The sequence below is a fragment of the Salvelinus fontinalis genome, chromosome 21 (genome assembly GCF_029448725.1).
Source record: "Salvelinus fontinalis isolate EN_2023a chromosome 21, ASM2944872v1, whole genome shotgun sequence".
Classification (NCBI taxonomy): domain Eukaryota; kingdom Metazoa; phylum Chordata; class Actinopteri; order Salmoniformes; family Salmonidae; genus Salvelinus; species Salvelinus fontinalis.
In genome coordinates this window covers 46,859,821-46,875,029 of record NC_074685.1, presented here as the reverse complement: position 1 = coordinate 46,875,029, position 15,209 = coordinate 46,859,821, and the positions used below count along the sequence as shown (strand labels likewise).

The following is a 15,209-nucleotide window of genomic DNA, read 5'->3' as shown; positions in this document are numbered from 1 at the left end:
GGTTTGGGCCAAGACAACAGGATTTATCATAGGACAGATGGCACACAGGCAAATCCTCAGATTAAAGGATAAGAAAGCAGGAAGTCATCAACTGTTAAATCAGAGATGGTTCAGTAATTATCAGAGAATAAGTCATTACCTTTAGAGTTATGGGCCGTGTGTGTGTGTGTGTGTGTGTGTGTGTGTGTGTGTGTGTGTGTGTGTGTTGTAAGTCTCCCAATGCAGGGTGTTAACAGAGAATGACCAGACCATAGAGATAGACAGTGTGATGAGAGATTGAGACATGATTGCCTGTCAGAACCTGGCCAACATTCTCTCTCATCTCCCCTCCGTCTCTCCCTCTCTCATCTCCCCCTCTCCATCTGCCTTCTCCCCCTCTTCTCTCACCCCCCCCCCCTCCAATCCCCCCTTTCTCCATCCCTATATAATGTGTGTTGTAGGGGTTACTGGAGTTGGGAAACACTGCCCTATATCATGTGTACTGTAGGGGTTACTGGAGGACTGGAGTTGGGAAACACTGCCCTACATAATGTGTACTGTAGGGGTTACTGGAGGACTGGAGTTGGGAAACACTGCCCTATATCATGTGTACTGTAGGGGTTACTGGAGGACTGGAGTTGGGAAACACTGCCCTACATAATGTGTACTGTAGGGGTTACTGGAGGACTGGAGTTGGGAAACACTGCCCTATATCATGTGTACTGTAGGGGTTACTGGAGGACTGGAGTTGGGAAACACTGCCCTACATAATGTGTACTGTAGGGATTACTGGAGGACTGGAGTTGGGAAACACTGCCCTATATAATGCATTGCCTTTGACCAGAAGCCTATGGGCAAGGAATAAATTATATAGGGAATAGGACACAGTATGTGAACAGAAATTATTTTGACTCAAATGTCCAATGTGATGATTGATGTTATATACCTTGCAGAGTTGAAATGGAATGGACCCCAAATCTGCGAAAGCAGTTGGCTAAATCACATGCAGGTCTGGGGCTAGGCGTCTGTAACCTTGGTACACAGAGTTCAGTACTTAGATATTCTATTGGCTATTTCTATGGTTCAGTGGTCTACCGGTCTTGACCAGAGTGTTGACCCTGGACAATGTTTGTTAACATTGGTTACCTGGCGACAGGGCAGGATCACATGACTGTGCAGTGTAGGCTCGGTCTGGGTCTCTTATCCAATGGCATCGGTTATATGTAGTGAGTCGCGCTGGTCGGAATGCAGAGGAACTGAATGGTCTTTCTCTCTATTCTCTCTTTTATTCTCTGTCTTTCTCTTTATTCTCTCCCTTTCTCTTTATTCTTTCTCTTTATTCTCTCTCTTTATTTTCTCCCTTTCTCTTTATTCTCTCTTTATTCTCTCTCTCTCCCTTTCTCTATTCTCTCTCTTTTTCTCTCTTTATTCTCTCTCTCTTTCTTTCTCTCTCTTTCTCTTTATTCTCTCCCTTTCTCTTTATTCTCTCCCTTTCTCTATTCTCTCTCTCCCCTTCTCTTTATTCTCTCTTTCTTTCTCCCTTTCTTTATTATCTCCTTCTCTTTATTCTCTCTCGCCCTCTCCTTTTCTTTATTCTCTCTTCTCTCTCTCCCTTTCTCTCTTTCTCTTTATTATCTCTCTCTCTTTATTCTCTTTATTATCTCTCATTCTCCCTCTTTCTCTCACTCTTTCTCCTGCTTTCTCTCATGCTCACTCTGTCCATTCCTTCCTCCCGGGCCCTCTATTTCAAGAGAGAGTTCATTGCCTGCGGTATTCCTCACCTCATCTCCTCTCACCTCCTTGTGAGCAGCAGAGGGGAGAAGAGGTCTCCCTCCCTCCTTCTCTCTCTCACCCTACTCCTTCAATCTCTGTCGCAAAGAAGTGACATGTTTGTTTTGTTGAAGAGTGAGTGTTACGTAAACCAGATGTGGCGACCGCCACAAGGTTGCGTGTAGGGATGGGCATAAGTAATGGAGTACTCTAATGGACGTCAACTCCTGACTGGCGTAGCGGTCTAAGGCACTGCATCTCAGTGCAAGAGGAGTCACTACGGTCCCTGGTTCGAATCCAGGTTGAATCACATCCGGCTGTGATTGGGAGTCCCATAGGGTGGCGCACAATTGGCCCAGCGTTGTCTGGGGTAGGTCGTCATTGTAAATAAGAATTTGTTCTCAACTGTCTTGCCTAGTTAAATAAAGGTTAAAATAAAATGTAATCTTTAATCAGAGATCCATTTTATACTGTACCACTTTGTGGTAGAATATGCTTTGCAGACTGACGCTGAAGGCTCTGGACCGCCGCTGGAGGCTCTGGACCGCCGCTGGAGGCTCTGGACCGCCGCTGGAGGCTCTGGACCGCCGCTGGAGGCTCTGGACCGCCGCTGGAGGCTCTCGACCGCCGACCGCCGCTGGAGGCTCTGGACCGCCGACCGTCGCAGGAGGCTCTGGACCGCCGACCGTCGCAGGAGGCTCTGGACCGCCGACCGTCGCAGGAGGCTCTGGACCGCCGACCGTCGCAGGAGGCTCTGGACCGCCGACCGTCGCAGGAGGCTCTGGACCGCCGACCGTCGCAGGAGGCTCTGGACCGCCGACCGTCGCAGGAGGCTCTGGACCGCCGACTGTCGCCGGAGACTCTGGACCGCAGACCAGATCGGCTTCGGGCCATGGATCATCACCGGAGGTTTCGTGCGTGGAGCAGGCACTGGACGTACCAGGCTGGAGACACGCACTGGAGGCCGGGTGCATGGTGCTGGCACAGGATATACTGAACCGTGGAGGCGCACTGGCGACACAGTGCGTAGAGCCGGCGCAGGATATCCTGGACTGAGTAGGCGTACTGGAGACCAGGAGTGCTGAGCCGGCACAACCCGTCCTGGCTGTATGTTCACTTTCGCACGGTAAGTGCGAGGAGCTGGCACAGAACGTACCGGGCTGTGGATGCGCACTGGAGACACATTGCGTATCTCCGCAAAACATGGTGCCTGAACGGTCACACGCTCCTTAAAGCGAGTGCGGGGAGTTGGCTCTGGTCTAAAACCTGGCTCCGCCAACCACCCCGTGTGCCCCCCCCCCCCCCCCCCCCCCCCAAAAAAATTTGGGCCTGCCTCTCGTGCTTCCTTCGTGGTCGCGAACCCCGGTGTTTCGTCGTTGTTCCTCCCTCGCTGCCTCCGTCTGCTCCCATGGAAGGCGATCCCTTCCGGCCCGGAACTCCTCCCACGTCCAGGATCCCTTACCATCCAAGATATCCTCCCATGTCCAGGATGTCTGCTCCTCCTGGCCACGTTGCTTGGTGGTGGGATCTTCTGCCACGTCCGTTGAAATATGGATTGGACCAAGGTGCAGCGTGGTCGGCGTACATTTTTCTTTTATTTAAATGACACCAAACAACAACAAAATACAAAAATGAACGTAAAGCTATATACAGTGCAGAAAGCAACTACACACAAACAAACAAGATCCGACAAACTAAAGGTGGAAAAAAGGCTGGCTAAGTATGATAGACAGCTGCCTCTGATTGGGAACCATACCCGGCCAACAAAGAAATAGAAAAACTAGAATGCCCACCCAAATCACACCCCGACCTAACCAAATAGAGAAATAAAAAGGCTCTCTAAGGTCAGGGCGTGACAAGCGTCTTGTCTGCTAAATTAACAAACAAGGCTATACCATTGCACAACCATAGGCTTCTACAAGCCGCCACTGCTGAGGTTAGTGTTTGTGTTTACAACCTTTTTTGAAGATTTTGTTCCAAGATATAACCAGTTCATATCACGGTTTCAATAAATCAATCTTAAATTACGCTTGCTTTTTCATTGACTCTATATATATATGCGGCAAATTATCAATTAGGATTTGTTACCTGTAATGGTTATGATAAATTAGGCACTGTTGGCATATAGATATATTTTTCTCAGTGCAGGCATTGTGTTCTAAAAATAGTCATCTGGGGGGATGAAGAGAGAATGACAGAGAAAGAAAGAGGGATGCAGGAAGTACTCAACCTCCATTGAACAGGAAGTGGGAGGAGGTGGGGGAACACGATTCTTTGGCTCTAACTCTCCTCTCTTCCAGACAGGAAACGGGTGATGTGTCCCAAATGGCACCCTATTCCCTACATAGTGCACTACTTTTGACCCGGGCCCATAGATCTCTGATCAAAAGTAGTGCACTATGTAGGGAATTAGGTTGCCATTTGGGACAGAAACTTGGATGAAAAGAAAAGGAGCAGCCCCTCACTAATTAAGGCTTCCACTATCGTGTTCCTTATTGTAGTCGTTGAGATCATGTGTCCTCCTAATAAGTGATATCAGTAGAGGGGAATGGGTGTTTCTCTCTGCAACAGGACAAGCCTCGGAGCTTCAGAATATGATGTTGGAATTCTTTCCCATTGATTCAACATAGTGCTGTATGTTGCTTCATTTCTATAATAGGCCTCTGTACCTTTTTCACACTAGTGAGCCTAGCCATGCCGAGCTGTACTGTACTGGCCTGGTTTGTTACACATCCACCATAGTTACTGGAACTATATTAGAAACGGCAAAGTGAATACAAAACATCCAAGCCAGCAGAGTGCAGTTCGAGTCGGCACAACAGTGTGAGAAGTGCAGAAAAACTTTGACCAAAGACCAACCAGGACAAGAGAACGTAGAGGTCTTCACCCCAACATTCCATCCTTCATTGATATTTATCCTAGCCCTCTAACCCCTAACCTTCAACCTAACCTGTGACCTCTCTCCTAGGTTACTTCCTGGAGTTCCAGGAGCCGGTGAACAACATCACCATCGTGCAGGGCCAGGCGGCCACGCTGCACTGCAAGGTGACGGGAAATCCGCGGCCCACCATCCGCTGGCTGAAGAATGACGCACCCGTGGTCCAGGAGCAAGGGCGCATCTCCATCCGCAAAACCGATGCGGGCTCCAAGCTGCGCATCACGGACCTGGACACCACGGACACAGGCTACTACCAGTGCGTGGCCTCCAACCCGGTCAAGGTGATCTCTGGCACTGGCGTGCTCTACGTGAAGCTGGGTAAGGAGAGGTTGGTGGTTGTGGGCTTTGTGTCACCTTCTTTCTCTTGCTCGTTTACTTTTTCTTTTGCCCCTGTGTCTGTCTTTCTTTCCCTCTCACACTTTAACAGAAAGAGCGAGAGGGCAGGGCGAAAAAGGAGAGCGATACAGAGATGGTTGTTAAACCTACCGTGGGATACATGGTTTCAGAAATCACTCACTCAATAAATAAACCCAGCATTCATAGCTACTCCTGGACAAGGTGAACTGCACATTTTAGGTAATTGGACTTTCTGTTCACTACTCATAAGTCACAATCGATTAATTCACCCAAGTAGCGATTATAGCCCTATTCCCGTTCTGGACAGTTATTTTGGAGGGTTATTATGTGGCAATGCCATTGATCTAAATGAACTGGAGCGACACTAGTGAAGGGGCCATATGTACAACCTCATACTCCTGACTAAGATTTATTGAAGAGCACCAGTATAACTCTCCCACCTCCCTAACGTAAAAACGACCGTTCCTAAATCTAGCCGAGCACAGAAACAGTTTCCCCAGTGTTTTTGCTCTCCAAATGTTTTCAACTGCTTTTATGTGATACTAGATAAACTCGTTTTTTAAAGACCCACGCCGCTGACAGTTTTAGTGCAATAGCCGGCTAAAATTGTAGACCTATCTTCCCCCACGCATAGTCATCTCAGTACAATAATGTTAGTGCTTTTAGTAAGTGAACGTTCTACAAAGGCTGCTATTGAAAACAGAAGTAGGTATTTCCTCAGAGGGAGAAGGTCTGTTATGTCACCAGTGGGATTTTTATTTCTAAACTCATGCCACTAGCAATTTATCATTCACGTTTCTCCCAGGACATATACCACTATGTCTGTATAATGCTATATACTGTATTATGCTATATCAGGATGCTCTGGGTCATGTTGTAGACTTGTAATTACAAGAGTCGTAATTGAAATCACAGATTTTTAGATGCTCGACATTGTTGAACATCCACTACTAGCTACACTCCCTGTCACAAACTGATGATGTATGGAGGTAAACCAAGGCCAAAAACAAAAACTGATGATGTATGGAGGTAAACCAAGGACAAAAACACAAACTGATGGTTTACCTCCATATATCAAGGCCAAAAACACAAACGGATGATATATGGAGGTAAACCAAGGCCAAAAACACAAACGGATGATTTATGGAGGTAAACCAAGGCCAAAAACACAAACGGATGATATATGGAGGTAAACCAAGGCCAAAAACACAAACGGATGATTTATGGAGGTAAACCAAGGCCAAAAACACAAACTGATGATATATGGAGGTAAACCAAGGCCAAAAACACAAACGGATGATTTATGGAGGTAAACCAAGGCCAAAAACACAAACTGATGATATATGGAGGTAAACCAAGGCCAAAAACACAAACGGATGATTTACCTCCATATATCAAGGCCAAAAACACAAACTGATGATATATGGAGGTAAACCAGGGCCAAAAGCACAAACTGATGGTTTACCTCCATATATCAAGGCCAAAAACACAAACTGATGATATATGGAGGTAAACCAAGGCCAAAAACACAAACTGAGGATTTATGGAGGTAAACCAGGGCCAAAAACATAAACTGATGATTTACCTCCATATATCAAGGCCAAAAACACAAACTGATGATATATGGAGGTAAACCAAGGCCAAAAACACAAACTGAGGATTTATGGAGGTAAACCAGGGCCAAAAACATAAACTGATGATTTACCTCCATATATCAAGGCCAAAAACACAAACTGATGATATATGGAGGTAAACCAAGGCCAAAAACACAAACTGATGATATATGGAGGTAAACCAGGGCCAAAAACACAAACTGATGATATATGGAGGTAAACCAAGGCCAAAAACACAAACTGATGATATATGGAGGTAAACCAAGGCCAAAAACACAAACTGATGATTTATGGAGGTAAACCAAGGCCAAAAACACAAACTGATGATTTATGGAGGTAAACCAAGGCCAAAAACACAAACTGATGATTTATGGAGGTAAACCAAGGCCAAAAACACAAACTGATGATGTATGGAGGTAAACCAAGGCCCTTTCTGAATCCTCAGCCTTTGGCCTTGACCTATGATTGTAATACCAAAAGTAAAATGGGATAGCGTCTGATGTGGCTTGATAAAAGGCAATCACATATTGCTATATTTTCACACTCTCCTGTTTTCTTGTTCTCTACAGGGCAGTCACCAACACACGAGCCCAATGAAGCGTAAGTAATTCTACTACGTGTGTGTGTGTGTGTGTGTGTGTGTGTGTGTGTGTGTGTGTGTGTGTGTGTGTGTGTGTGTGTGTGTGTGTGTGTGTGTGTGTGTGTGTGTGTGTGTGTGTGTGTGTGTGTGTGTGTGTGTGTGTGTGTGTGTGTGTGTGTGTGTGTGTGTGTGTGTGTGTGTGTGTGTGTGTGTGTGTGTGTGTGTGTACACTACCAGTCAAAAGTTTGGACACAACTACTCAGTCAAGGGTTTTTCTTAATTTGTACTATTTTCTACAGTAACCAAAAAAGTGTTAAACAAATCAATATATATTTTAGATTCTTTACAGTAGCCACCCTTTGCCTTGATGACAGCATTGCAGAATCTTGGCATTCTCTCAACCAGCTTCACCTGGAATGTTTTTCCAATAGTCTTGAAGGAGTTCCCACATATGCTGAGCACTTGTTGGCTGCTTTCCCTTCACTCTGCTGTTCAACTCATCCCAAACCATCTCAATTGGGATGGCGTATCGCTGCAGAATGCTGTGATAGCCATGCTGGTTAAGTGTGCCTTGAATTAATAATAAATCACAGACAGTGTCACCATCAAAGCACCCCCACACCAACACACCTCCTCCTCCATGCTTCATAGTGGGAACCACACATGCGGAGATCATCCGTTCACATACTCTGCGTCTCACAAAGACACGGCGGTTGTAACCAAAAATCTCAAATTTGGACTCATCAGACCAAAAGACAGATTCCCACCGGTCTAATGTCCATTGCTTGTGTTTCTTGGCCCAAGTAAGTCTCTTCTTATTATTGGTGTCCTTTAGTAGTGGTTTCTTTGCAGCAATTTGACCATGAAGGCCTGATTTCACGCAGTCTCCTCTGAACAGTTAATGTTGAGATGTGTCTGTTACTTGAACTCTGTGAAGCATTTATTTGGGCTGCAATCTGAGGTGCAGTTAACTCTAATGAACTTATCCTCTGCAGCAGAGGTAACTCTGGGTCTTCCTTTCCTGTGGCGGTCCTCATAAGAGCCAGTTTCATCATAGCGCTTGATGGTTTTTGGGACTGCACTTGAAGAAGCTTTAAAAGTTCTTGAAATGTTCCGTATTGACTGACCTTCATGTCTTAAAGTAATGATGGACTGTTGTTCCTCTTTGCTTATTTGAGCTGTTCTTGCCATAATATGGACTTGGTCTTTTACCAAATAGGGCTATCTTCTGTATACCCACCCCTACCTTGTCACAACACAACTGATTGGCTCAAACGCATTAAGAAGGAAAGAAATTCCACAAATTAACTTTTAACAAGGCACACCTGTTCATTGAAATGCATTCCAGGTAACCCTAACCCAAGAGTGCAAAGCTGTCATACAAAGAGGCAAACGATGGCTATTTTGAGGAATCTCAAATATAACATATTTTTGGGGTTGTTTAACACCTTTTTGGTTACTACATGATTCCATAAGTGTTATTTCATAGTTTTGATGTGTTCACTATTATTCTACAATGTAGAAAATAGTAAAAAATAAAGTAAAACCCTTGAATGAGGAGGCGTGCCCAAACGTTTGACTGGCGCTGTGTATATATATGAGCACATGTGACCTCACTTGCACCCAAAAACACACTTAAATGCAGGCATGCACATGTTCACTATCTATCTCATGATTTTCACATCAGTGTGGGTTTACGCAATTATCAATACATAGTCTAACAGCATGTCATTGAACAGAAGATGCATTGAAGCAGAATATTAACTCATTTGAGAACAGAGGCAGCTTCCCTTCTCCTTTCCTTTGAAGCTCTCCTGACGTGAATGAGTTAAAGACAGAGCAGGGAATAGATTCCTTCGCTGAGTCAGACACTAGCGGTTTTCATCGAGGTTGGTCCAAAACTGGAAAGAATGCTGATTCATAGTCTCCATATTCTTGACTCTGACTTGATTAGCTCCGGTCTTAGTGTTGAATCGGTCTTGCTTTAGGTGGTCTCGAAAACAACACCGGCTGATTCATAGTCTCTATATTGTGACCAGTTGTTTTTGGAACCTCAGTCAGAACAAGTTGCTTATATCATCAGTAGGCTAACAATGTAATTAGCAGTTTTGTCAAATGCAGGATGCTAACCAGTCGTTGTGTCTATTGCTAGCCTAGCTTTAAGTGACTTTGGGTCATTGAAAAGCACGAGGCTTACAGTTGAAGTTGGAAGTTTACATGCACTTAGGCTGGAGTCATTAAAACTCATTTTTCAACCACTCCAAATTTCTTGTTAACAAACTATAGTTTTGGCAAGTCGGTTAGGACATCTACTTTGTGCATGACACAAGTAATTTTTCCAACAATTTTTTACAGACATTATTTCACTTATAATTCAATGTATCACAATTCCAGTGGGTCAGAAGTTATTATTATTACTATTATTAAGGGCAGACTTGTTCTAGAATCCAGTCAGTGTTTTTTGGACACACGCTAGCCGTTAGCATTAGCATAGCTTAGGACTGGACCAATGTGTCAGACCTGGTATAGCACTCTATATTCTGCTCTGTTCACACCGCCCACCCCTATCCACTCAGACACACACTCTCTACGCAGACCGTGTCTAACTCAACAGAGCGCTTGGCCAATAAAAATCACACTCCCCCTCACTCTGTTTCCTCAAAACCAGACCAGCTCAATGACCATGGCAGTGTGCCCCCCCCCCCCCCCCCAAATGACTGCTAGTTGCCCCCCCCCTCCCCCCAAAACACACACACACCAACACACCAAGTTACACAAAAAAAACACTTGTTGCTGTTGGCTGCTGTGGCGTCCTAATAAAGCATAAAGCCTAACAAAGCGGGTGATGATTGGAAGTTGAGGCCGATAAGCAAGGGGGGAGGGGTGTCTGAAAGGAGTGGTGGACCTCCGTAGGTGCAACAGTGTGGGACCCCTGCTTGGCACTCCTTTACGTCGGCTGAGAAACAAAAGACTCATTCTAATGTCGGACAGGCCCTGTTTAATGTCCCAGGGAGCCCTAAGAAAGCTGGCAGTCACCCTCGGTTTGGGGTCGTTATTGTTCCTAGCCAAGGTCAAATAAATAGCGCTACGTCTGAGGGGCCATTCTGAAAGACACGCACACTGAATGGAGCATGTTAACCAAAGTAGGCTACTGAAGAGAACAGGATGGATTGAGATTGGGGGGGGGGGTAACACTCAAAATAATATGATACAAGACTAGGTAGTGATGTCACGTTCTGACCTTAGTTCCTTTTTTATGTCTTTATTTTAGTTTGGTCAGGGTGTGAGTTGGGGTGGGCATTCTATGTTGTTTTTCTATGTTTTGTTCTTTTGTTATATTTCTATGTGTTTGGCCTAGTATGGTTCTCAATCAGAGGCAGGTGTCAGTCGTTGTCTCTGATTGGGAGCCATATTTAGGTAGCCTGTTTTCTGTTGTGTTTTGTGGGTGGTTGTTTCCTGTGTTAGTACCATACGGGACTGTTTCAGTTGTTCGTTTGTACTTTTGTTATTTTGTTCAGTGTTCTGTGGATTTATTAAATATTCTCATTATGGACACTTACCACGCTGCACATTGGTCCGATCCTTGCTACTCCTCCTCAGACGAAGAGGAAATCCGTTACAAGTGACTTGTTGTGGATTGGTTGTTTCAGAAGTGCGAACTGTTGATGGGATGTGGTCCATTTTATACACACACACACACACACACACACACACACACACCTCTAATGTACCCCCAAGTGAGCTACCACCCTTCCATTCAGTGTGTGGTTACCTTAGTAGAACTTCCAACTGCAACCCTCCTCACCTAAACTTGAATTATGACTAAGCAATGATTCAGAGAGATCTTTTTAACAACACCTTACTTAGCAATAACCAACCAAGACAATTCCCTTTGAAGTAGACCTTGGAGGAAGAGGCAAGAGTAGTGAATCATTCTTCTGTGGTCTTGGCTGCATCCCAAATGTGGCACCCTATATCCTAGTGCACTACTTTTGACCAGAACCCATACTGGTCAAAAGTAGTGCACTATATATAGGGAATTAGGATGTCATTTGGAATGCAGACAATAAGCTATGTGCTAAGAATGTTTTGATCAACTGCAAATTCAGACAGTCATTATTATCACAAAGGGGTCTCACAATAAAAGGAGGAGGATTGAAGTTGCACCTAGATGCTGATCTTGGGTGAGTTTTGTATTTTTTCCACTAATGGTTACGATTGGGGGAGGGGAAGCATATCCTAAATCTGTACCTAGGATAAACTACCCCCCCCAGAGCATTGTCCCTTTCTGGAGGCTCATGGGAGAAGAAGAGGCTCTCAGGCTAGTACTGATAGTGGGGGCTGTTTCCGTGACGATGGTTCCCTAGCCCAATCAAACAGAGAACTGGTGGTAGATTAGTGCTCTGTCGTAAATACCAGACTGGAGCAATGCTTTTGTGTCTTTGAGTACCCCTTTCTCCTCACTCTCCTCTCAATTTCAATTCAATTTAAGGGCTTTATTGGCATGGGGAACATACACTGCCGTTCAAAAGTTTGGGGTCACTTAGAAATGTCCTTGTTTTTGAAAGAAAAGCTAATTTTGGTCCATTTAAAATAACATCAAATTGATCAGAAATACAGTGTAGACATTGTTAATGTTGTAAATGACTATTGTAGCTGGAAATTATAGATTTTTTATTGAATATCTACATAGGCGTACAGAGGCCCATTATCAGCAACCATCACTCCTGTGTTCCAATGGCACGTTGTGTTACCTAATCCAAATTTCATAATTTTAAAAGGCTAATTTGATCATTAGATAACACTTTTGCAATTATGTTAGCACAGCTGAAAACTGTTGTTCTGTTTAAAGAGGCAATTAAACTGTCCTTCTTTAGACTAGTTGAGTATCTGGAGCATCAGCATTTGTGGGTTCCATTACAGGCTCCCACTCCTCTTACCAGGGCCTCCCACTCCTCTTTCTATTCTGGTTAGAGCCAATTTGCTCTGTTCTGTGAAGGGAGTAGTACACAGCGTTGTACGAGATCTTCAGCTTCTTGGCAATTTCTCGCATAGAATAGCCTTCATTTCTCAGAACAAGAATAGACTGATGAGTTTCAGAAGAATGTTCTTTGTTTCTGGCCTGGGCGAGGGGACGGACGAAAGTTAAACTGTTACAATTGCAAAAGGGTTTTCTAGTGATCAATTAGCCTTTTAAAATGATTAACTTGGATTAGGTAACACAACATGCCATTGGAACACAGGAGTGATGGTTGAGGATAATGGGCCTCTGTACGCCTATGTAGATATTCCATTAAAAATCAGCCATTTCCAGCTACAATAGTCATTTACAACATTAACAATGTCTACACTCTACATTGCCAAAGCAAGTGAATAGATAATAAACAAAAGTGAAATAAACAATAAAACATTTACAGTAAACATTACTCACAAAAGTTCCAAAAGAATAAAGACATTTCAAATGTCATATTATGTCAATATTCCATTGTTGTAATGATGTGTAAATAGTTAAATTACAAAAGGGGAAATAAATAAACATAAATATAGGTTGTATTTACAGTGGTGTTTGTTCTTCACTGGTTGCCCTTTTCTTGTAGCAACAGTTCACAAATCTTGCTGCTGTGATGGCACACTGTGGTATTTCACCCAGTAGATATGGGAGTTTATCAAAATTGGATTTGTTTTCTAATTCTTTGTGGGTCTTTGTAATCTAAGGGAAATATGTGTCTTTAATATGGTCATACATTTGGCAGGAGGTTAGGTTAGTTTCCACCTCATTTTGTGGGCAGTGTGCACAGTCTGTCTTCTCTTGAGAGCCAGGTCTGCCTTCAGCAGCCTTTCTCAATAGCAAGGCTATGCTCACAGAGTCTGTACATAGTCAAAGATTTCCTTTAATTCTGGGTCAGTCACAGTGGTCAGGTATTCTGCCACTGTGTACTCTCTCACTCTCCTCCCCTCTGTCTCCTCCCCCCAGTCAAGACTTTGTAATGCTGATTGTTACCGCACCCACACATACTGATTTACAGAGCGAGGGAGAGATGCCGTGTGTTCAGAGATGTTAAACGAGAAAGAAGAGAACCACTCTCACCCTTTTGTCGTCATGGGAGACGGAGTGTTGTGTGGGTTAAAATACATCCCAGTGGAGCAGTGAAGAAGGCCCAGGGTTTTCCACTCATAGATTTATATGTAATTACCAAGACCGAGTCTCACATGTGGCACAGAAGATGGTCCTGTCTGTTTTGTCACTGGTGAGATTTTGTTTTTCCAACTTGGTGAACAGCAGTTATTAACGGCCTGGCCGCGCTTCTATGTAAACCATCTCTCCCATTATTTAATTCATTATCGCCACCTAGTGGTAAAGTTGATTTATTACTTACACTGTCCTTTACTGACACAAAGGCCACTGCATGAACCATTTTTTATTTAATCCAGAGGCCAAACAAGTGACATTTCTGTAGCTTTCCCCCCTATTAGAAAAACAAACCACACTGCCTGTGCGTAAATACCTAATTGCCTCTAGTAACGCCATTAAACCCAATTTTCTCCCTGGAGGAAATCTGCTTACAAAACTCATTTACATGGCTTGGTGAATCCAGCCAAAGTAAATGAAACGGTCGTAAACTATCACATATTACCTCAGAAGGTAATAATCACATATCCGCTGAGGTAAATTTGATGTTTCTCTGCCACCAAAGGCGAAGTTTTCTCTTCGTAGCCTGCAAGGACGCAATGGAGCTCTACCTTGCTGAGGGCCTCGGATCTTTATAGAGCTTCCTAGCAATTAGCATGCTTGTTTGTGGAGAGTTGTAATAGGTCACTTGCTACTTGGCATCGCCCAATCAATGCTGAGGAACTGAGGAAACGTCTCATCAGGCTTCAAAAGAGGTGCCAGCCTCCCTCTGTGAGTGTAATTCATGTGTGGCTTGTCTTACTTGGCTCAGCGGGCTTCGTGTGGAGATATGGGGCTGTTATTTGTCAGGTGTGCACACTCTAAAGCTTGTGTTGTTTTTAAGTAAAATTAAGACAAGTTAAGCTATAGCTAAGTCTTTGCTCTTTATGACAAAGAGTCGAACGGTGTATGGGGCACTCTCAAAAGACACACAACAAACCTACAATTATTTTTAGCAGCAACCGTGTGCTTCATATTATGTTTAGTTATTGTTACTCCCAGTCCAACTCCACATACTAGCTCTGTTGACAGGTTGTTTGACTCAGAGAATCTCACCCACCTATACAGTGAATGGAACTCTGGAGTTATTTCTCCCCCTCATTCAGTGTGTTCACAACTAACTGCATCGTTGTTGAACCATCTGTAGAGTGTCAGACTAATTTGGCTACAGAGCTGGACAGCCTGGCCAATAGGAGCCTGTCTCTGGTCCAATACACAGATTGACAATTACTACTGATTTATTTTTAGAATATCTGGCTGCCAACGTAAAAAGTGACCTTTTAACCTAGCGATATAGAATTGAGTCGATTATTACAATAGATGTGAATTAGAATAGGACGTATAAATGAATAGTTCACTTACAGTGGAAAATATGTATTTTACCTTGAAACAGAAACCAAATGTCTCACCTAACCAAAAGTACTTTCTAAAGAACTTGTCTGTTTCTGAAAACGTTCTTAGCCAGGTTTGCGATTTCTGGTGAAGGGGTCTGGTTTGTGTTAGTTAGGTTGCAATTTGCAAAATGGTTGTGTGTGAGTGTGTGTGTGTGTGCAGTTTGTGTTTCTACACGTGTGTGTGTGTGTGTGTGTGTGTACAGAGCTTAATGCTGATCAGGTAGAATGTTTCCCTTATACAGGTTCTCTGTGTTCTGTGGCCCTCTGGCCTGACCTGGTTGCTTTCCCCTCTCTCCACTCTCTTGGACTCACACAAACCCTCCTCTGTCTCTCCCTCGCCCCTTCGCCCCTGTCCACACACCTTCAGGCTGGCTCCCCCCTGTGAAATGCCCAAACAAACGGCATTTCT

General features: G+C 44.1%; 1 protein-coding gene across 2 annotated transcripts in view; it reads left to right on the top strand.

Moving 5' to 3' along the window:
• Nucleotides 1–15,209, top strand: part of ror2 (receptor tyrosine kinase-like orphan receptor 2) — a 143,589-nt gene that overhangs the window by 110,832 nt on the left and 17,548 nt on the right. For both annotated transcript variants that reach the window (XM_055875534.1, XM_055875533.1), the window contains exons 3-4: nucleotides 4,718–5,005; nucleotides 7,227–7,257. In XM_055875534.1, the coding sequence (XP_055731509.1) occupies nucleotides 4,718–5,005; nucleotides 7,227–7,257 (319 nt within the window). The remainder of the gene's footprint in view (nucleotides 1–4,717; nucleotides 5,006–7,226; nucleotides 7,258–15,209) is intronic.